Source organism: Vipera ursinii (genome assembly GCF_947247035.1).
Source record: "Vipera ursinii genome assembly, contig: scaffold_225, whole genome shotgun sequence".
Lineage (NCBI taxonomy): Eukaryota > Metazoa > Chordata > Lepidosauria > Squamata > Viperidae > Vipera > Vipera ursinii.
Genome location: NW_028148295.1, coordinates 1 through 22555, shown reverse-complemented (window position 1 = coordinate 22555; position 22555 = coordinate 1). Strand labels below are relative to the sequence as shown.

Sequence of the window (22555 nt, the reverse complement as noted above, 5' to 3'; positions counted from 1 at the left end):
GAGATCTGTAATTAGATATATCTATTTAAATATATCTCTAGATATTTAGATTTAGAACTATCATTAAATATCTAGATATCTAGATATTTGTCTATATTTAGATATACATCTAATTAGATATATCTCTAGATATATCTATCTCTACTATTTATATACATCTATATTTAGATCTATCATTAGATATCTATATATCTGTAGATATTTGTCTAATCTATATTTAGATATACATCTAATTAGATATATCTTTCTATTTATTTAGAGATATCTCTAGTATTTTAGGGACGCGGTGGCTCAGTGGGTTAGGACGCTGAGCTTGTCGATCAGAAGGTCGGCAGTTTGGCGCATCGAATCCCGAGTGCCGCGTAACAGAGTGAGCGCCTGTTACTCGTCCCAGCTTCTGCCAACCTAGCAGTTCGAAAGCACGTAAAAATGCAAGTAGAAAAATAGGGACCACTCCGGTGGGAAGGTAACAGCATTCCGTGCGCCTTTGGCGTCTAGTCATGCCGGCCACATGACCACGGAGACGTCCTCGGACAAGCGCTGGCTCTTCGGCTTTGAAACGGAGATGAGCACCGGCCCCTAGAGTTGGAAACGACTAGCACGCATGTGCGGGGGAACGTTTACCTTTACCTTTTACTAGTATTTATCTATATATATCTTTAGATATCTGTTAGATGTATAGTATCTCTTTAGATATTCTATTTAACTATTATCTATTTAACTATATATTTAGATACCTATCTACAATTTCTGTATACAAATTTAGTTTAAATAAAACATCAGCAAAGCTACAAGGTCCCTCCCAACTATCCTCCTACGATTCTATATAGATACACGTACGTATATACAGTACATATACATACGTATACATATATGTGTACATGTCTATATTTAGACCTATTTAAATATATATGTATTATCAATTTGTTAAACTATATTTAGATATATATAGATAACATCTATGTCTATAATCTATAGTTAGATATATCTATAATTCAATGTCTCTATTTAGATATACGTATTTAGATATTATCTGTATCTAATCCAATTCATCTGTATTTATATCGTTAGATATATCTATATCTAGATTTATCATTAGATATCTATATCTACTTATATATCTATCTCTAGATATTTAATCTATGTTTAGCTATACGTCTAATCAGATATATCTTTCTATTTAGATCTATCTATCTCTAGATATTTATCTACATCTTTATAATTAGATATCTATAAGATATATAATATCTCTATTTAGATAGCCTATCTGTTCTCTAGCCATCTATATCTTATCTATTTAACTAATCTATATTTAGATATCTATCTAGAATTAGATATCTGTGTATCTAGATACATATCTCTATACTACAAAATATTATAGAATTACAGAATATTAGAGGGCATTATGAAATATGACAATTTTACAGAATTACAGAATATGACAATTTTACAGTTAACAGAATTTTACAGGATATGACAGAATTGCAGGATATGACAGAATATTACAAAAATTACAGGATATAATCGAATATTACATAATTTTCCCGAGTTACCGAATATTATAGAATTACAGGATATTGCCGAATATTATGGAATTGCAGGATATTACCGAATATTACAAACTGACAGGATATTACCGAATATTACAGAATTTTACCGAGTTACCGAATATTATAGAATTACAGGATATTACCAAATATTATGGAATTGCAGAATTTCAAGATATTGCAGAATGACAGAATTTTACCGAGTTACCGAACATTGCAGAATCACAGGATATTATAGAATTACAGGATATTACCAAATGTTATGGAATTACAGAATTTCAGGATGTGATGGAACTTTCACCAATTTACCAGGAAATTACATAACTCTCTTCCCGTGGACTCCTGGGCACTCCCAGCCCCTAGCCTGAATTATAGATTACCAAATCGCGGAATATTGCCGAATGATAGAACATTCCAGGATATTCCAGGATATTCCAGTTTGACCGGGATATGGCATCAAATCGCAGAATGTTTCCATCTCCCGGTGGGCTCCTGGGCACCCCAGTCTCACCGTGACCCTCCCTCCTTCCAGAGTCTCGGCTTAGTGGACAAGAACAACAACCCGTTAAGTCACGCCATGTACAACATGACTTCCTTGCGGGAGCTGGGCGAGAACCAGCGGAAGCCCTGCCACATCAAAGTCCCCGAGGCCACGCTGCGCAAGATTGAGAACTACCTGAACCACGTAAGTCGGGCGGAGAGCAGCGGCCCATCATCCGCGGCGCCGCAGAGACCCAAAAACGATCACAGAGGGGATAGCGTTTCTGAAGTGAGTTTTGGCCCTGTTTTACGACATCTCCCCCCCCCTCCCCGGCTGTTAAGTGAGCCGCCGGGGTTGTGAAGTTCGTCCCAATGGTTCAGCAATTCCAGCTTGGGTGAGCTCGCGACGGCCATTAAGTGTGAAAAGCAGTCGTAAGGCCCTTTTTTCGGTGCCGTCGTAGCTGGAGTCACTAAACAAGACCATTGTAAGTCCGGGGCGACCTGAATGGTCTCTAAACGGACTGTTATAAGCCTGGGGCTGTTATAAGTCCTTGACTTACGGCCAGAATTGAGCCTAAAATTATCGCTGCTAAGTGAGACCGTTGTTAACCGAGCTGCACCCCATTTGATGACCTTTCTTGTCCCGGTCGTTACACACACACACAGTCACTAAACGAATCATCATAAGGATTACCTATATGTATCTACACACACACATACACACACATATCACCTGACGGGATGCCACAGTGGTAAAGGTGAAAAACGCTCCTGTCCCTTTTTTTCAGCGCTGTTGTAACTTTGAACGCTCACTAACCCAACTGTCGTAAGTTGAGGACTACCTATATATGTCTACACACACACACAGAGTCACTAAACGAATTGTCGTAAATCAAGGATTACCTATATGTATCTACGCACACTAAGTCCCTTTTTTCAGCGCTGTTGTAACTTTGCTCACTAAACCAACTGTCATACGTTGAGGACTACCTATATATGTCTACATACACAGACACACACACACACAAAACACCTGACTGGGGATGCCACAATGGTAAATAAGGGTGAAAAATGCTATTATAACTTCAAACGATCACTAAAGGAATTGTAAGTTGAGGACCGTGTGTGTAGAGTGTAGTGTGTGTGTGTGTACATATATTTGTAAAAAATACACTATTTTTAGAATAGTTGCCGATGTATGTGTGTATATGTATGTATGCATATGTGTATATACACACACACACACATACATCACCTGAATGGAGATGCTACACCGGTCGTAAAAGTGAAAAACAGTTTCCAGCCCCTTCTTACAAGGCCTTCTAACTTTGAACTGTCGCTAAACAAACACACATACACATACATTCACACACAAGTCACCCAGCTGTGGGGACGCTGCCACGGCTGCGAGGCGTTTTCAGCGCCGTTGTCCCTGTGAACGCTCACTAAACGCACCAACGTCGTAAGTCTAGCACCACCTAGCTATATCTACACGCACGCACGCAAGAGAGTGAGTCCCTGGATTATGGGGGGTGTGGCGACAGCCCTGAGGCGCGGTTGGCACTTTGAACGATCGCTAACTGAACGGTCGTTAAAAGTCGAGGACTAACCCGTCTCGGGGATGGAACAAGCCACCCCATTGGCCCTCTTTCCCGGCTGGCACATTGCGAGAGGATCCCCAACCCCCGCGAAATCCCTCTTGTCTGCTCTCCGCAGTATCCCGTCGACTCCCGGGAGTCCCGGCCGCGCCTGGCGGATGATGTGATGAACTTGAGCAAGGAGAGCAGCGGGGCCCTGAGCGACGCCATCACGGGGAAGACTTACCTCCCGTTGTCGGAGTCGGAAGAGTTGCGCCTTAGCCAGAACCTTCTGGCCCTCTGGAAACGGCGGGGCAACCTCTGGCCCGACAGCCCCTCGCTGCCCGTGGATTCCCACAAGGAGGCCATCCTCTCAGCCGTGGAGCAGCACCCGGTGGTGGTGGTCGCCGGCGACACGGGCTGCGGGAAGACCACCCGCATCCCGCAGCTGCTGCTGGAGCACTACATCCTGGAAGGGCGCGGAGCCCAGTGCAACGTGGTGGTGACACAGCCGCGTCGCATCAGCGCCATCTCGGTGGCCCAGCGGGTAGCCCAAGAGCTGGGCCCCAACCTGCGGCGCAATGTGGGCTACCAGGTGCGGCTGGAGAGCAAGCCGCCGGCCCGGGGCGGAGCCTTGCTCTTCTGCACCGTCGGCATCCTACTCCGGAAGCTGCAAGGCAACCCCCGGCTGGAAGGGGTCAGCCACGTGATCGTGGACGAGGTCCACGAGCGGGACGTCAACACCGACTTCCTGCTGATCCTGCTGAAGGGCATCCAAAAGCAGAACCGGCAACTGCGCCTAGTGCTGATGAGCGCCACAGGGGACAACCAGCGTTTCTCGGAGTACTTTGGCGACTGTCCGGTCGTCAAAGTGCCGGGCTTCATGTATCCGGTCAAGGAGTACTACCTGGAGGATATGATGGCGATGCTCGGCCGGCATCGGCATTACGAGATCAAGGTGGGCGGCGCGCGCGCGATCCGGGGAGGAAGCATGGGGAACAAGCGGCCAGCTGCGTGGAAAACGGGCAACCGAGAGGTCGGGATTGATAACGGATGGATAGATAGAAAGACAAACGGATAATAGACCAAATAGATAAGGAGAGAGAGATACAAAAAGAGAGAAAGATACATAGATACGGATGGGCGGATAGGGAGAACAATGGATAGATAACGGGTAGAGAAATCGAAATAAAGACAGACGGAGATAAATAGATATGGATGGAGGGATGGGTAGATAATGGATAAATAGGGATAGAGATCAAAATAAAGAGAAGATGGATGGATGGGTAGATAATGGATAAATAGATGAGAGAGAGATCAAAATAAAGACGGAGATAAATAGAGATGGATGGATGGGTAGATGGATAAATGGGGATAGAGAGATCAAAATAAAGAGATGGAGATATGGACGGATGGATGGGTAGATAATAGATAAGGATAGATCAAAATACAGATGGAGATAAATAGATATGGATGGATGGGTAGATAATGGATAAATAGGGATAGAGAGATCAGAATAAAGACAGACGGAGATAAATAGATATGGATGGATGGATAGGTTGGTGGGTAGGTAGATAATAGATAAATAGGGATAGATCGAAATAAAAAGTGCCGGGGAGACAAATAGAGGTGGATGGACGGAGGCTGGATAAACGGCTAGGGATAGATCAAAATAAAAGGCGGAGACAAACGGGACAAAACCCCCCTGTAGCCAGTGTCCCGCTTAGCAGCGGAAACTTCACTCGTGGTCGTATGTCTGAGGATTACTTGCCCCGTCTCTTTCTCTCTCTCTCTCTCTTCTCCTCCCTCCCCCCCCCAGCAATCAGACGACGAGTGTGTCCTGGATCTTGAACTGATCGCCGACTTGATCCTTCAGATCGATGCCCACGGAGAACCAGGTGGGTGGGAGTCCCTCTTGTCTTTCACCCCCCCCACACACACACACGTGCCGCTCAAGCTCGTTGGGTTGGTCGTAGAAGTGGATCCAACCTGGTTTTTGCAAAATGGAGGTGGGTGGGTGTTGGGGTGGCGGGGGTCATGTGAGAATCGCAAGGCTTGCTTTGGGGTTGAGGAATTAACCGATGGCGGTTAATTCAGCCCGGGGGGGTGTCTTCCGACTCGGCCCTTTAGTGACCGGGGGGGACTTCCAACTCCCAGAATCCCTCCGTCGGCCATTTTGATGAACCTGCAGGATCCAGACCCTCAGGGGCCTTCCAAGTTGGCCATTTTGATGAACCTGCGGGCTCGGATCCAGACTCTCAGGGGTCTTCCGACTCGGCCCATTTGTGACCGGTGGGACTTCAACTCCCAGAATCCCTCAATCGGCCATTTTGATGAAACTGCAGGCTCGGATCCAGACTCTCAGGGGTCATCCAAATTGGCCCCTTTATGACTGGTGGACTTCAACTCCCAGAATTCCTCAGTTGGCCATTTTGATGAAACTGCGGGCTCCGATCCAGACCCTCTGGGGTCTTCCAACTCGGTCCTTTAGTGACCGGTGGGACTTCAACTCCCAGAATCCCTCAATCGGCCATTTTGATGAACCTCCGGGGTCGGATCCAGAACCACGCTGGCTGAGGAATTCTGGGAGTTGAAGTCCAGAAGATCCTGGTGAGTGCAATCTGGGAATCCCATTGCTTTGCCTTATTTGGGGGGGAGGCTTCCCTCTCCCCGGCAAGAAGCGGGGATTGTGCAGGAGGGCCGAATCAAGAGGACTGTGAAGGACACACACACAGATACAAGACACATAGGTAAATTGAAATAGATAGATAGATAGATAGATAGATAGATAGATAGATAGATACATAGATACATAGATACATAGATACATAGATACATAGATAGACGAGAAAGATAGACGAGAAAGAGATAGATAGATAGATAGATGATAGATAGATAGATAGATAGATACATAGATACATAGATACATAGATACATAGATACATAGATACATAGATAATGATATAGAGGTGATTAGATGGATAGAAAGAGATAGAGATGATAGATAGATATAGATCAATAGAGACATATAGATAGATAGATGATAAAGAGATGATAGATAATGATATAGAGATGATGGATATAGATATAGATCAATAGAGACAGATACATGGATGATAGACGAGAAAGATATAGAGATGATAGATAATGATAGAGATGATAGATGGATAGAAAGAGATATAGAGATGATAGGGAGAGAGAGAGAGAGCTAATGATATAGAGATGATTAGATGGATAGAGATATAGATGATAGATAGATATAGATCAATAGAGACATATAGATATATAGATAGATGATAGAGAGATGATAATGATATAGAGATGATGGATATAGATAGATATAGATCAATAGATAGAGACATATAGATACATAGATGATAGACGAGAAAGATATAGAGATGATACATAATGATAGAGATGATAGATTGATAGAAAGAGATATAGAGATGATAGGGAGAGAGAGAGAGAGCTAATGATATAGAGATGATTAGATGGATAGAGATATAGATGATAGATAGATATAGATCAATAGAGGCATATAGATATATAGATAGATGATAAAGAGAGATGATAATGATATAGAGATGATGGATATAGATAGATATAGATCAATATAGAGACATATAGATACATAGATGATAGACGAGAAAGATATAGAGATGATACATAATGATAGAGATGATAGATGGATAGAAAGATATAGAGATGATAGATAGATAGGTAGAGAGAGAGAGAGAGAGACCAATAGAGACATAGATATAGATGGAGGGATGGATGATAGTCAAGACACACAGATAGATGATGGATAGATAATGATAGATAGGTAGGTAGATCGATGATAGTCAAGAGATAGATAAAGATAGATGATAGGTTAGATGGAAAGATATAGAGATGATAGATTGATAGACGATAGACGAGAGGATAGAAAAATATAGAGATGATGGATGATAGTCAAGAGATAGATTAGATATTGATAAGAGATAGATGATAGATGAGATGGATAGAAAGAGAGATGATAGATGATAGACATAAGAGAGAGAGTTGATAGATTAGATGGATAGAGAGATGATGGATAGACAGAAGAGATGGATAGAGAGAGGCATGATAGATTAGATGGAGAGAGAGAGAGAGAGAGAGACTAGCAATCAAGGAGAATATCGGGTTGAAATGAAGGGTCCTTTCGGCTGCCCTCTTTTCCTTCCTCCCTCTTTTCCTTCCTTCCTTCCTGCCTCCCTCCCCTCTTTTTTTCCCCTTACTCCTTCCCTCCCTCCCTCCCTCTTTGGGGCAGCCCCTCAAAGACACGAAGACGTCTTATCCTGTCCTGTCTCCCCACCCACCCCCCAAAAAATCCCACTTTTAGGAAACAGGACGTCCCCTTTTTTTTCCACACACACACACACACACACACACACACACACACCATCTCTCCTCTCCTTCCAGGCGGCATCCTCTGTTTCCTTCCCGGCTGGCAAGAGATCAAAGGGGTCCAGCAGCGGCTTTTGGAAATCCTCGGCTCCCACAACAGCCGCTACCTTATCTTACCAGGTGAAGCTCAGTTGCCCTCCGCGGCTATCGGCCCGGTGGGAACCATTCGGCCGTTGTCCGGAAAACGGGCGGTTTTTTCCGGACACCTGTCCAGAGACGGCGGGGTGGGAGGCAGGGAGGGAGGGGGGGGGAAACACGAGGAACCTCAAGCTGAGGGTTCGAATAATAATAATAATAAAAGTTGGATCTCAGAGGTCATCTAGTCCAACCCCCGGCTCAGGCAGGAAGCCCTAGACCGCTTCAGACAAGTGGCTGGCCAGTCTCTTCCGAAAAACGTCCAGCGTTGGGAGCATTCGCCGCGTCCGGAGGCAGGTGGTTCCACTGGTTTAATCGACCTTCCTCTTCCTCCTCTTCCCCCTCCTTCCCCCCACCCCACCGACCACCCCCACCCCCGTTTAGTCCATTCCAACATCCCCATGATGGACCAACAGAGCATCTTCCCCCGGCCCCCCGCCGGGGTGCGGAAAATCGTCCTGGCCACCAACATTGCCGAGACCTCCATCACCATCAACGACATCGTCCACGTGGTGGACAGCGGGACCCATAAGGAGGAGCGCTACGATCTGAAGACCAAGGTTTGGGCCTCCAAGGACCGGGGTTAAAGCGGGGGAGGGGGGGACGCTTCCCGGCTCTTTTCGGAGAGCCCCGGGGTGGGGAGGCGAGGACAGACGAGCCTTCCTCTCTCCCCCCCTCCCTCTGCTCTGTGATTAAGTCAGTGGGTGCCGGTGGGAGACCAACCGCGGGTCCTGGTGGTGGTGGGGGGGTCCCGCCGTGCTTTCTGTTCTTACGGCTTGCTTCCTCCTACTCGGGGTGCTGTCTCCGGCTAGGGTTAGGCTTAGGTTTAAGGCGAGGGTTAAGAGTTAAGGACTGGAGTTAGGGTTAGATTTCCGGTTACGGGTCGAGGCTAAGGTTAACATTAGGGCTGGAGTTAAACCAGGTTTAGGTTTAAGGTTAGGGTTAGGTTTCAGGTTAGAGTTAGGACTAGAGTTAGGGTTAGGGTTAAGACTAGGCTTAGGTTTAAGTTAGGGTTAGAGTTAGGACTAAGGTTAGGGTTAGGTTTAAGGTTAGAGTTAGGACTAGAGTTAGGATTAGTTTTAGGGTTAGAGTTAGGATTAGGGTTTAGGACTAGGCTTAGTGTCAGGTTTCAGGTTAAGGTTAAGAGAGTTAGGACTAGGGTTAGGGTTAGGGTTAAGACTAGGCTTAGATTTAAGTTACGGTTAGAGTTAGGGCTAAGGTTAGGGTTAGGTTTAAGGTTAGGGTTAGGACTAGAGTTAGGATTAGTTTTAGGGTTAGAGTTAGGATTAGGGTTAGGGTTTAGGACTAGGCTTAGTGTCAGGTTAAGGATAAGATTAGAGTTAGGACTAGAGTTAAGGTTAGGGTTAAGACTAGGCTTAGGTTTAAGTTAGGGTTAGAGTTAGGGCTAAGGGTAGGGTTAGGTTTAAGGTTAGGGTTAGGACTAGAGTTAGGATTAGTTTTAGGGTTAGAGTTAGGGTTAGGGTTTAGGACGGCTTAGTGTCAGGTTTCAGGTTAAGGTTAAGATTAGAGTTAGGGTTAGGGTTAAGACGGCTTAGGTTTAAGTTAGGGTTAGAGTTAGGACTAAGGTTAGAGTTAGGACTACAGTTAGGATTAGTTTTAGGGTTAGAGTTAGGATTAGGATTAGGGTTTAGGACTAGGCTTAGTGTTAGGTTTCAGGTTAAGGTTAAGATTAGAGTTAAGACTAGGGTTAGGGTTAGAATTCGGACTAGGCTTAGGGATAGAGTTAAGACTAGGCTTAGGTTTAAGTTAGGGTTAGGGTTAGTTGAGACTAGGGTTAGGGTTAAGGACAGAGATAAGACAGGTTAGGTTAAAGGTTAGGGTTAGGATTAGAGTTAAAACGGGTTAGGCTTAGGGATAGAGTTAAGACTAGGGTTAGGTTTAAGGGTAGGGTTAAGGTTAAGATTAGAGTTAAGATTAGGTTTAGGGATAGAGATAAGACTAGGGCTAGGTTTAACATTAGATTCAAGACGGGTTAGGAATAGGGTTAGGGATAGAGTTAAGATGGCTTAGGTTTAAGGTTAGGCTTAGGTTTAAGGCTAGGGTTAGGGTTAAGATTAGAGTTAAGACTAGGGTTAGGTTTAAGGCTACGGTTAGGGTTAAGATTAGAGTTAAGACTAGGGTTAGGTTTAAGGCTAGGGTTAGGGTTAAGATTAGAGTTAAGACTAGGGTTAGGTTTAAGGTTAGGGTTAAGACTAGGATTAGGGATAGAGTTAAGACGGGTTAGGTTTAAGGTTAGGGTTAAGGCTAGGGTTAGGGTTAAGACTAGGATTAGGGATAGAGTTAAGACTAGGGTTAGGGATAGAGTTAAGATTAGGCTTAGGTTTAAGGTTAGAGTTGGGGTTAAGATTAGACTTAAGACTAGGGTTAGGGTTAAGGTTAGGGTTAGGGTTAAGAGTAGGATGAGGGATAGAGTTAAGACGGGTTAGGGTTAAGGCTAGGGTTAGGGTTAAGACTAGGATTAGGGATAGAGTTAAGACTAGGATTAGATTTAGGGTTTGGGTTAGAGTTATGAATTAGGGCTGAGGCTAGGACTAAGGTTAGGTTCAAGGTTCGAATTAGGACTAGGGCTTCGGTTAAGGCTAGGCATTAGGACTGGGGCTAAGGTTAGGTTTAAGTTTAGGATTAGGGTTAATGCTATGGCTAGGGTTAGTTTGAAGGGTTACGCATAAGACACGGGTGAGGACTAGGGTTCGGTTTAAGCTTAGGTTTAGGCTTATGCATAAGATTAGGTTTAGGGCTAGCATTCAAGTTTTAAGGTCCAAAGGCTGCTTGAGTGACTGAAGCCAACCCAGCAAAGAAACGCTCCATCCGAATCAAGCTGGAAGGGGACCCGGGAGGTCCTCCAGTCCAACCCCCTGCTGAAGTAGGAGACAAACAGAGATCCAGTCTCTTCCTTAAAAAAAAAACAAAAAAAACCCCTCCAACGACGTAGCGCCCACGACGTTGGGTGGCAAGCGGTTCCCCCGCCCGGCTCCTCGTCCTCACCGTTGACTCGCTCCTCCCCTCCATTCGTTTACCGACCGTCTTCCCCTTTTCGCCCAGGTTTCGTGCTTGGAGACCGTCTGGGTGTCCAAGTCGAACGTCATCCAGCGACGAGGACGGGCCGGACGCTGCCAGTCGGGCTTCGCCTACCACCTCTTCCCCCGCAGCCGCCTGGACCGCATGCCCACCTACCAAGTGCCCGAGATCCTACGGACGCCGCTGGAGAACCTGGTGGTGCAAACCAAGATCCACCAGCCGGAGAAGACGGTTAGCTTCGGCCGAGACCCCGGGACGTGTGAATGGCACAGGAGGAGGGGTGGGGATGGTGGGGTTCCTGATATTTTTAACAGTCACTTCATGCCAGGCCTACTTTACCGGCGTCTGCTCGAGTACGAAAGCCGTACGGAATTACAGACGGGCGGAGTTGGGTGGGACCTTGCAGGTCATCTAGTCTGACCCCTCCCCCTGCTCGAGTAGGAGACCCTTACGGACTCGTGGAATGACAAGTCAGAAGAGACCTTGGAGGTCATCTAGTCCAACCCCCTGCTCAAGCAGGAGACTCTTACAGAATCATATTGGTAGGGATCTTGGAGGTGATCTAGTCCAACCCCCTGCTCGAGGAGACCCTTACAGAATCCTAGAATAACAGAGTTGGAAGGGATCATGTAGGTCATCTAGTCCAACCCCCTGCTCAAGTAGGAGATCTTACAGAATCATATTGGAAGGGATCTTGGAGGTCATCTAGTCCAACCGCTAGCTCAAGCAGGAGATCCTTACAGAATGATGGAATAACAGAATTGGAAGGGACTTTGGAGATCATCTAGTCCAACCCCCTGCTCAAGCAGGGGACCCTTATAGTATCATGGGATGACCTCCAGCGGAGGCTGCCCCATCCCTGGAGGCTTTTCAGAAGAGACCGGACAGCCGCTCGTCTGAAATAGGTCTCCTGCTTCAGCAGAGGGTTGGACTGGATGAACTCCGAGGTCCTTTCCACCTGTTGTCATTCCGTGATTCTGTAAGGGTCCCCTGCCTGAGCAGAAGGTGGTTGGACTAAATGACCTCCAAGTTCCCTCCCACCTCTCTCCTTCTGTGATTTGGTAAGGATCCCCCGCTTGAGTTGGGAGGGGTGGGGGGTTGGACTAGAAAACCTCCGAGGTCCCTTCCGGCTCTACTCCAACTGGAATTGAACTGCCCCTGGTTTTGGCTTGCAGGCCGTCGAGTTCCTCTCCAAAGCCCTGGACAGCCCCGACATCAAAGCGGTGGACGAGGCCGTCATCCTGCTGCAGGAGATTGGTGAGTTCCGGGTGAAAACGGCCGACGGGCGACTGTTCTCCTTCCACCTCTCGGTTCGCTCATACTGAATCCCCTTTCCAGGCGTGCTGGACCACCGAGAGGCGTTGACTACGCTGGGCAAGCGCCTGGCCCAGATCTCCACCGACCCCCGGCTGGCCAAGGCCATCGTACTGGCATCCATATACCGCTGCATCCAGCCGCTCCTCCTCATCGTCTCCTGCCTCACCCGAGACCCCTTCAGCAGCAGCCTGCAGAACCGTACGGAGGTGGATAAGGTGAGGAGCCCACCGCGTTCTCGTCTCGGGTGAGGCCGGCGACCAAAACCTACGTGTGTCTCCTCTGCCACCCTGGATTTGGACTACAACAGGGGTCCGCAATCCGTGAGCCATGACCCACTACTGGCCACCAGGTCGAGCGCATGGTTGGCTGATGTGCCCACGTGCGCAACGGGCGTGTTCCGCTCGTGTTCGCCGCTTCACTCGCGCGAGTGTCGCCACAAGGATGTGAGACATTTGTGGCCCCACTCGTTTGAGCGTCGGCGTTCGCAGCCCCGCTTCCACGAGCAGCACAGATTATGGTCCCACTCGCGGGACCGTGGTGGATGTTTGGGACCCGATTTGCGTGAGCGTCATAGCTGTTCATTGTCCCATTTACGCAAGAGTCACCGTATCACGGAGGTTTGTGGCCCCATTTACGCGAACGTTGTGGATGTTCCGACTCTCGCGAGCGTCGCTGCGTCATGGGCGTTCGCAATCCTACTCGTACGAGCTTCGCCACGACCTTCATGGGTGTTTGAGCCTCCACTAGCACGAGCTTTGTGGGTGTTCACGGCCCCACTCATGAGAGTGTTTCCATGAGTGTCTGGTGCGTTTGTGTCCCCACTCGTGTGAGCGTCACCACTAGCATCACAGATGTTTCTGGCCCCACTCCGTGACTGTCGGTGTTTGTGTCCACATTTCTGCGAGCGTTGTAGGTGTTCACGGCCCCTTGCACGAGCCTCGCCGCGAGTGTCATGGGCGTTCATGGCCCCATTCATATGAGCATCGCCACAACCGTCGTGGTTGTGGCCCCACTAGATCAAGTTGCAGGTGCTCGGCCCACTCTTACGAGCGTTGCCACAGATTTCAAGGCATTCGCAGCCTACTCGTGCGAGCGTAGCCATGACCGTCATGGGCTTTCCCGGGCCCATGCACACAGGCATTCTGAGCATTCAGGGCCTCACGTGTGTGCTCTTATCACCCTGAGCGTTGGAGGCACTCACTGCCCACTCGTGCGAGCAACGGGTGTTCGTGCACACAAAACATCCTTTCTTCCCCCGCTCCAGGCTGTCAGTCCCAAAAGGTTGGACTAGAAGACCTCCAAGGTCCCTTTGGTTATTCTTCCGACGGTTTCCCCCTTAGGCCAAGGCCATCCTGAGTCGAGAGAGCGGCAGCGATCACCTGGCGTTCGTGCGGGCTGTGGCGGGCTGGGAAGACATCCTACGACGCAGAGATAGCCGCGCGCGCGATGATTACCTGCAGGATTACTCGCTCTACGCCCCGAGTTTGCGCTTTATCAACGGTGAGCAGGACGATCCTCGGAGGGCAGTCACCGCCCCTCTTGTCTTTCCTCCTTTTTCCCCCCGTTTTATAAGCTTCCCTTTGTATCAGTTTAAATTCATTTTTAATAACAACGATATAACCACGTTAACTAATGAATGTCTCATTTATTCATTGTTTCCCCCAGTCCGTTGTAATCTACCAAAAGTCCCTTTCCTTAAGGTGGGAGGCTGTATAAATTTCATTAATTAAATACAGCGGATCCTCAATTATCTTGGGAAAAAGAGAAAGAGGCCATTCTTAAGGAGGCGGGCAAAAGTGACTCATGACAAATCCTCGCCCTTACGACCGTCGTGTCATTAAAACCTGGCTAGAGCTAGTCCTCGTCTTCATGACCAAAATTGAGCCACACGTTTCCGCTGCTAAGCGAGACAGTTGTTCATGGGGGTTTGCCCCATTTTACGACCTTTCTTGCCACCGTTGTGGTTATAATAGTACCGTGGTTGCTAAATTTAATCCGGCTTGCCCCGTTGACTTTGCTCGTCAGAAAGTCGCCCAACGAGGATCACACGTCCCCTGGGACACTGCAACCGTCGTAAATATGAGTCGGTTGCCAAGCATCTGAATTTTAACCACACGAACCCGGGACACTGTGATTGTCATAACTATGAGTCAGTTTCCAAGTGTCTGGAATTTTGATCACGGGACCCCGGGATGCTGCGAACCGTTGTAAATACGAGTCGGTTGCCAAGCATCTGGACTTTGATTGCGGGGCCCCGGGACGCGGTGACCGTCATCGCTACGAGTCAGTTGCCGAGTGTCTGAATTTTGATCGCGGGACCCTGGGATGCTGCGAACCATTGTAAATACGAGTCGGTTGCCAAGGGTCTGGATTTTAATGGCGGGATCCCCGGGCACGCTACCACGCTCGTCGGTATGAAAAAAAACAGTCCGAAGTCTAACTTTGAAGGGTCACTAAACAAACGGTGGTAATCCGAGGACTTCCCCTGTCTTTGGCCACCAGCCTGCGTTGACGATATGCTCACTGGGGAATTCTGGGAGTTGAAGTCCTGTCTCTGTCTCTCTGTCTCTCTCTCTGTCTCTCTCTCTCTCTCTCTCTCTCTCTCTCTCTTTCTCTCTCTCCCTCCCTCCGCAGGCCTGGTGAAGCAGTTTTCCGAAAACCTCTACGAAGCCTACCTGGTCCCAACGCCGTCGGATTGCCTCTTGCCGTCGTCGGTGTGCAACCAGTACAGTGAGGAGGAGGAACTGGTGAAGGGGGTCCTGATGGCCGGGCTGTACCCCAACCTCATCCAGGTGTGTGTGTGTGTGTTTGTTATTTGTCTGTTCTAGTGGTTTGCCCTATGAGTAAGGGATTCCCGGTTGCGAATGCTCCCTGTCGCTTCTCGTCCTTACCTCTCCGTGCCAGAGACTCCGGCACCTGGATTTGGACCTCAGTGGGAGATGCTCCATCTAACCGGGTGCCTTAGGAGGTTGATAATCATCATCATAATTATATTATAACGATAATAGAAAGTTGGACGGGACCTTGGAGGTCTTCTAGTCCAGCCCCCTGCTCAAGCAGGAGACCCTCTGCCACGTCGAGCAAGCGGCTGTCCCTTTTCTCTTCTTAAAAACCTCCGGTGATGGCGCACCTACAACTTCCGGTGGCCAGCGGTTCCACTGGTTAATTGTCCTCACTGTCAGGAAGTTTCTCCTTAATTCCAGGTGGATTTCCTTCCTTCCTTCCTTCCTTCCTTCCTTCCTTCAATCTATCCATCCATCCCTTCTTCCATCCTTCCTACCTCTTCCTTCCTTCCTTCCTACCATCCACCCCTTCTTCCATCCTTCCTATCCCTTTTTCCTTCCTTTCTCGTTTCCTTCTCCCTGTCTTCCCTCCCTCCCTCCCTCCCTTGTATCCATCCATCCCACTCTCTTTTCTCCTGCCTTCCTGCCTTATAGGACTGGAAGGGACCTTGCAGGTCTTCTAGTCCAGCCCCCTGCTCAAGCAGGAGACCCTATAGCATATCAGACAAGTGACTGTCCAGTCTCTTCTTAGAAAACCCCCAGTGGTGAAGTGCCCACAATTCCCTGGGACAAGCCGTTTCTTTCACTGGTTAATTGTCCTCGCTGTCAGGAAATGTCTCCGTAACTCCAGGTTTGCCTCTCTCCTTGATTAGTTCCCATGGAGGGCAGCTGTCAGTCTCCTATTATTGAACCGCCGTCAGTATACGTCCTTTTTTTAATCTCGCAGGTCCGGCAAGGGAAAGTGACCAGACAGGGCAAGTTCAAACCGAACAGCTATACGTACCGGACCAAAGCGGGGACCGTCCTTTTGCACAAATCCACCATCAACAGGTAAGAGAGCCGGTCCCTCCTGGGGCGCCAATCTGTTAGCCGAACAGCCCCGAGCCGGCGCGTGCAATATCCCCCTCGCTCTCTCCTCCGCAGGGAGTCCTCCAAGCTGTACAGCCGTTGGCTGACCTACTTCATGGCGGTCAAGTCCAACGGGGGCGTCTTCGTGCGCGACTCCTCGCAAGTACATCCGCTGGCGGTGCTGCTGATGACCGATACGGATGTCTACGTGCGAGGTGAGTAATCTGGATCCCTGTCTCTCGGCTCATTTCCCGCGCTGTCGCCTAGAACAGAGCGTCCTGACCTTTGGGGGTTTTGTGGCCCAGAGCACATGGGGGACAGGGGTTAAGAAGGGATTGTTTTGTGGAGAGGGAGGTTGAGCACATGTGCTCACACGTGCACGAACACACATTGCTCACGTGAGCGAGGCCATGAACGCTGGCAGTGATGCTCAGGAAAACAAGGCCACAAAAATCCGCCACACTAACGATGCTCATGAAAATGGAGCAACAAACGCCCACGATGCTCACGTCAACGCTTCGGCAAGCGGGACTGCGCGTGCACGGGCATACGTCCACATCGGTGAGCCTTTCACACACCCGTTGGCCCATATTTTGGGAACCTATGGCCTCACCCTCCCCTCTCTCCCCCCCCCCAAAGAATGTTTTAATCCCTCCCTCTTGCTGAGCTTCCTCGGTCTTTCCTACCTACTGGTACTCCTCCACTTACACCAGTTTGCTTACTGACTGAAGTTGCAAACGGGACTGAAAAAAGGGGTTTCTGACCATTTTTCACCCTCGCAACCGTTGCCTCAGCCCCCCCCCCTTGGTCACGAGATCAAAATTTAGACGCTTTTGCAAGTGGCTAATATTTACGATGGTCGCAGTGTCCTGGGGTCACGTGATCCCCTTTTGGGACCTTCATTTTAACAACCATTTGACTCACTTCACCACAGGGATGTGCTTAAGAACTGCCAAGAAAGGTTGTAGAACGGGGCATAACTCACTGCCCACGTCAGTTTTGCCCAGTTTTTACAATCACTGCATTTGTCAACGTAGTAACACGGTGGTTAGGCGAACCCCGTTGACATTGCTTGTCAGAAGGTCGCAAAAAGGGATCACAGGATCCCAGCACACTGCAACCGTCATAAATACGAGTCGGTTGCCAAGCATTTGTGAGTTTTAATCACATAATCCTGGGACATTCCGACCGTCATCAATGCGAGTCGATGGCCAAGCGTCTGAAGTTTGATTACGTCATCCTAGGACACTGCAGCTGTCATAAATACAAAGTCAGCAACCCATAAATACGAGTCAGCAACAAGTGTCTGAATTTTGATCCCGTGACCCCAGGACGCTGCGACCGTCATAAATACGAGTCGGTTGCCAAGCATCTGAATTTCGATCCCAGGATACTGTGACCGTCATAAATATGAGTCGGTTGCCAAGCGTCTGAATTTTGATCCTGGGATACTGCGACCGTCATAAATAGGAGTCGGTTGCCAAGCATCTGAATTTTGATCCCAGGATACTGTGACCGTCATAAATACGAGTCAGTTGCCAAGCGTCTGAATTTTGGTCCCGTGATCTCAGGACACTGACCGTCATAAATATGAGTCGGTTGCCAAGCATCCGAATTTTGATCCTAGGATACTGTAACCGTCATAAATACGAGTCGGTTGCCAAGCGTCTGAATTTTGATCCCAGGACACTGCGAGTGTCATAAATACAAGTCGGTTGCCAACTGTCTGAAGTTTGTTCACGTGATCCTGGACATGCTGCATCGGTTGCAAGTATGAAAAACGGTCCTAAATCTCTTTTTCCGGTGCCGTTCTGACTTGGAACGGTCGCTAAAGCAACTGTCGTAAGTCGAGGACTAAGTACGATACATTTTTTTTAACCAAAAAAAAAATCAATTAACATCTAAGAATTCTCCTCAAGAAGCGCCGCTTCACCTCACTTTGTTCTTTGTTCCCAAGATGACGGGTGGCGTGCCACCATTTCCTTGGTCGACAGTGACCTGTTGGTGCTGGAAGGCGACTCGTACACCATACGGCTCCTCCGCGACTTCCGGGTGGCGCTCTCCCGGATGGTGGAGACCTGCCTCTGTTACGAGATGGCGGCCATTCCCGGGGACCTCCACCACCAACACAGCCAGCTCTTGGACATCCTGGTGGAGCTGCTGAAAGGCCCTTCGGCCAACTTTGGCGCCTAGGATTCTGGACCTGGGGGACTTGTAATTTGTACAAAGATGTTGAGATATGTTTATTTAAATAAAGTTCTATTTATCCCTTGTGACGCCGCTCTCATCCCAGAAGGTTCCCGGGGCTCGGCTCGCCGGTGGTTGGCGCCATCTCACTACAGTCGGAGAGACAGCGCCCCCCTCCCCCCCGGTGTCTTCCTGCAAGCCGGTTGCACGCCCAGAGATCTCCAAGGACTGTGTGACAGATGCCGGTTGCACGTCCGGAGACCTCCGAGGACTTTGCGGTGAACGATCCTGGTTTGCCCCTGTGTGTGCACTCGCCGCGCCGACCTCGCGTCCGAGGATGATTTTGGTCCGCTCGTTTGAGAACGGACAGCTGGCAGCACCCTCAACGCACTTGAGATGGCGAGGCGAGCTGAACGTCGGGATTCAAGAACGAGGGGGATCGCTCCTCCTCACCCCCCACCCCCCACATTGTCAGAGGTTAGGGTAACGGCAGCGTTCGGAAGACGTTCACGCTCCTGTTTGATTCAGAGAGGGGCGGATGCTTTGTATTTTGTTCCCCGAACTCCTTGTCCTAATGAGGAAGCCTCGGCTCGTGCCAAGATTGCGCAAGCAGGAGGAACTCGGAGGCGTCGCTGCGCCTGGAGTCATAACTAGGTTTGTGGAACTGGTTATGTTTCCCCAGGAGCAGAGTTTCAGTTCAGTGCCCTGGAAACCCTCTCCTCCAAAAATAAGGGTGCGAGGTTACTTTGCATTCTCGCGAGCCTGTTATCCCTGGTTCTCGCGGATCCTCTTGCATGCCCGATCCTCGGCTTCCTTTCCTCGAGTCCGCTAGGCCTCACATCCAGGGTGCACGGCGCCCCGTATCTTCCCGGGGTGGCCCCTCCACTACACGGCAGATTTGTGACATCAGAAACGTGGCTGTGGATTGAAGGCAGAAAGAGGCACTTGATCTCTCGCCGCTCTTCAGAAACAGCCTCGTTCTCTCGTCCACAACGAGACTGGCTTCCCTGTTACTCTAGATGCCGCCGTCCCGGCTCGGGCGCCTAACCATGATTTCCATGCAAATCTGGTGGAGAGGGATCTCCCGGCACCTCTGCCCCCCCTTCTCCAGAAACGGAGTGCCCTGCCTTGCACCCCTGACTTCGGACTGGAATCGGCAGCCGTTTCAGGAGGAGCAGCGGTCTGCCGTTGGAACCGGGACTCCATTTTGAGCCCCAAGGGCTGCTGGGAATATCCTAAAAACCGTACCTGTGACTCTTGATGCTCGGATAGGCCAGTGCTTTGTTACTTGTCCTGCACCCTTTTTACAACCTAGATTAAAGCTAATAAATGGGGAGTAAAAAAAAATCACCTGCTGGCTCGGCTCTTGTGTTGGATGCGTTTGTCTCCGTGTGCGTGTGTGTGTCTGTGTGTGTTTTCTCTAACAAACGAGATGCCCGTCTTTTTGTTTTATTTTTTCCCAGCCTCAAATTGATGGCATGGAGAAGATGCAAAGCGACTTGAGGTTTTAGGATTCTTCCCGAGAAACAGTCCCCGATTTACGACGTACGGTTTACGACCTCAAATGGAGACCACAGTTTCCATCGCAAGCGGGAAGTTGAGTCAGGGCGATGCTTCAGCAAATCGCTGCCCGCCATTAAGCCAGTCAATGTAGTCGTTCAGTGCATCCAGATAATTTTAGCCCAAAATTCACACAAAAGGTCGCAACTTGGGATCGCGTGACCACAGGGGCTGCGGTTTTTCCTGAAATGCCAGCCGGTTGCCTGGTGCCCAAATTGTGATCGTTGAAGGGGTTGTACGATGGTCTTGTAGACAGGCGCTGTGAGTCGTAAATCAAGGAGTACCTGTATTATGTTACGCTGGATTGGAATAGTAGGTTAAGAATTTCTAATTTCCCCGCTTTGAACAATTAGCTTTGTGCGGTTTTTGCGACAAGTTTGCTTTGACAAGTGGGAAAAGCATCAACTCTCACAAATGCACGGTCGTCAATTTTGGTTATTAAGTGAAACATTCCATTTTACGACCTTTCTTGCAGTGACTGACTGCAATTCTCAAGTTAGTTGCCAAGCGTCTGAATTTTGGTCATGTGACCCCGAGACGCTGTGACCGTCATAAATGCGAGTCGGTTGCCGAGCGTCTGAATTCTGATTACATGATCCTGGGACGCTGTGACCGTCATTAAATGCCAGTCGGTTGCCCAGCGTCTGAATTTTAATCATGTGACCCGCCTCCCCGGGAGGCTACAAAGGCCATAACTGAAAAACAGTCCCAAGTCCCATTTTTCACGTCCGCCGTAACTTTGACCGGTCACTAAACGAACAGTCGTAAGTCGAGGCCTATCTTTAGCTGGAAGACATTTTATGGAATCTAAATTTTTAAATGAAGGTTGAGGTTCACGCCAGGGTTCAGATTCGGGCGAACAAAGTCACGAGGGCGCTCCGAACAGAAAACCCACAAAGGCACGCACACCGGCCACTGATTGTCGTCGTCGTGACGGCCGTGGTGAGCTCCGAGTTCCGCCTCCTTCAGTGTGAACGATGTACGTTAGATTTCAGACGTTCGGCTGCAGTCCGGACTTGGGCCTGCTATGACTCATGGACTGTGTCAGTTTGAATTCCCGCGAAATTTGCATTTTAATTTCCCGAGCTCTTAAGTAGATTCTCTCCTCGATCCGGGATCGAGCCGCGAAAGAAATACAATTATTCTCGTTTAATTTCATCGGCCTGGATTGGATTTTGGGTTTTTTTTAATCGGGGCACCGATTTGATCGTATTCGTCCCATCTTTTATTATGGATAGTTCTCGACGACCGCCACCAAAGCCCAAATGGCCATTTTAAAGCGAGACTGTCGGGAAGTGAATCTTTCGCCCGACTGGAGGGCCTTTCCCGCCACCGTCCTTAAGTGCATCGCAGCAGTTGGACGGCGGTGAAGTGAACCCGGTTTCCCCATTGAGTTTGCTTGTCAGAAAGGAATCAAGTCTCTCTCTCTCTCACACACACACACACCCACAACACACTAGGACACTGTGACCGTCATAAATATGAGCCTGAATTTTGAATTGGGGAAACCCGTGCGGTAAGGCTGCTCCAACGGTGGTCAATGTGAAAAGAGGGCAAGGTGTCCCATTTTTTGGCCCCGTTGCCAATTTGCAACGGTCGCTAAATGAACACCTGTAAGCCGGGGGTTCTATGTGCGTAAGGCAAGAGGTGGAAATTAGAATTTGGGGGTGGGGGAGGGAGGCTGAGAAAACGGCTACATTGTGATAAAGAGACTTGCCGGGTGATATATTTTAGGCCCGTTTCCCCCGTTTCGACAGAACGACAACCACACCCGGCAGCGAAGGGACAAATTCCCAGGGTGCGCTAGCGGAAGTGGGCCAGTCTCCTTTAACGCCGCCATTCATCTCTCTCTTTTTTCTTTCCTTTTTTTCCCAAGTCTTTCCCCCATACCTATCAACGGTGCTTTTTTTGTAAAAGAAAAAGGTGCCGGAACTCACACATGTCATACCACCCGCCTTGTCTACCCTACAAGGTTCCATCCCAAAAAGGTGCCGGAACTCCGTTCTCAGCGTTCTACGAGAAAAAAAGCCCTGCCTATCAACGAATATCCCGTAATATTTTTTTATCACGTATTAACAGACGTTCTTTTTTTATATTCTCCTCTATCCGACCCCTCTTAATAAAATAAGATACGTACACATAAATTTTGGGGTGGCTCGTCCGTTTCCTTTTTCACTTTCTCCCGCTTTATCCTCTTTCTTCCCTCTTCTCCTCCTCCGACCTTCCTACTTCCTTCCCCCCTTTCTCTACTGTCTTCCCGGTCATTCCTCTTCGGATACAATTCAGGGGTCATGTCCAAGCAACTCCTCGCCCTAGAAGAGGTTCAATATCTCTCTTAGATATATAACAAGATTAATTTTCTATTCCGTTAATACTTTTATTAATCTGACCTTCTCGGGATATACTTCTCTACGGATGCTGTGTTCTCCTCCTGTTT

At 48.7% G+C, this 22555-nt stretch overlaps 1 protein-coding gene across 2 annotated transcripts in view; it reads left to right on the top strand.

Annotated features, from left to right (window-relative positions):
* Positions 1-18644, top strand: part of DHX30 (DExH-box helicase 30) — a 28979-nt gene extending 10335 nt beyond the window's left edge. For both annotated transcript variants that reach the window (XM_083380200.1, XM_083380199.1), the window contains exons 7-19: positions 2080-2232; positions 3744-4562; positions 5424-5502; positions 8045-8149; positions 8549-8724; positions 11228-11434; positions 12379-12460; positions 12542-12735; positions 13861-14020; positions 15155-15312; positions 16250-16353; positions 16447-16586; positions 18329-18644. In XM_083380200.1, the coding sequence (XP_083236326.1) occupies positions 2080-2232; positions 3744-4562; positions 5424-5502; positions 8045-8149; positions 8549-8724; positions 11228-11434; positions 12379-12460; positions 12542-12735; positions 13861-14020; positions 15155-15312; positions 16250-16353; positions 16447-16586; positions 18329-18564 (2613 nt within the window). In that variant the 3' untranslated portion in view covers positions 18565-18644. The remainder of the gene's footprint in view (positions 1-2079; positions 2233-3743; positions 4563-5423; positions 5503-8044; positions 8150-8548; positions 8725-11227; positions 11435-12378; positions 12461-12541; positions 12736-13860; positions 14021-15154; positions 15313-16249; positions 16354-16446; positions 16587-18328) is intronic.
* The last annotated feature ends 3911 nt before the right edge of the window (positions 18645-22555 follow it).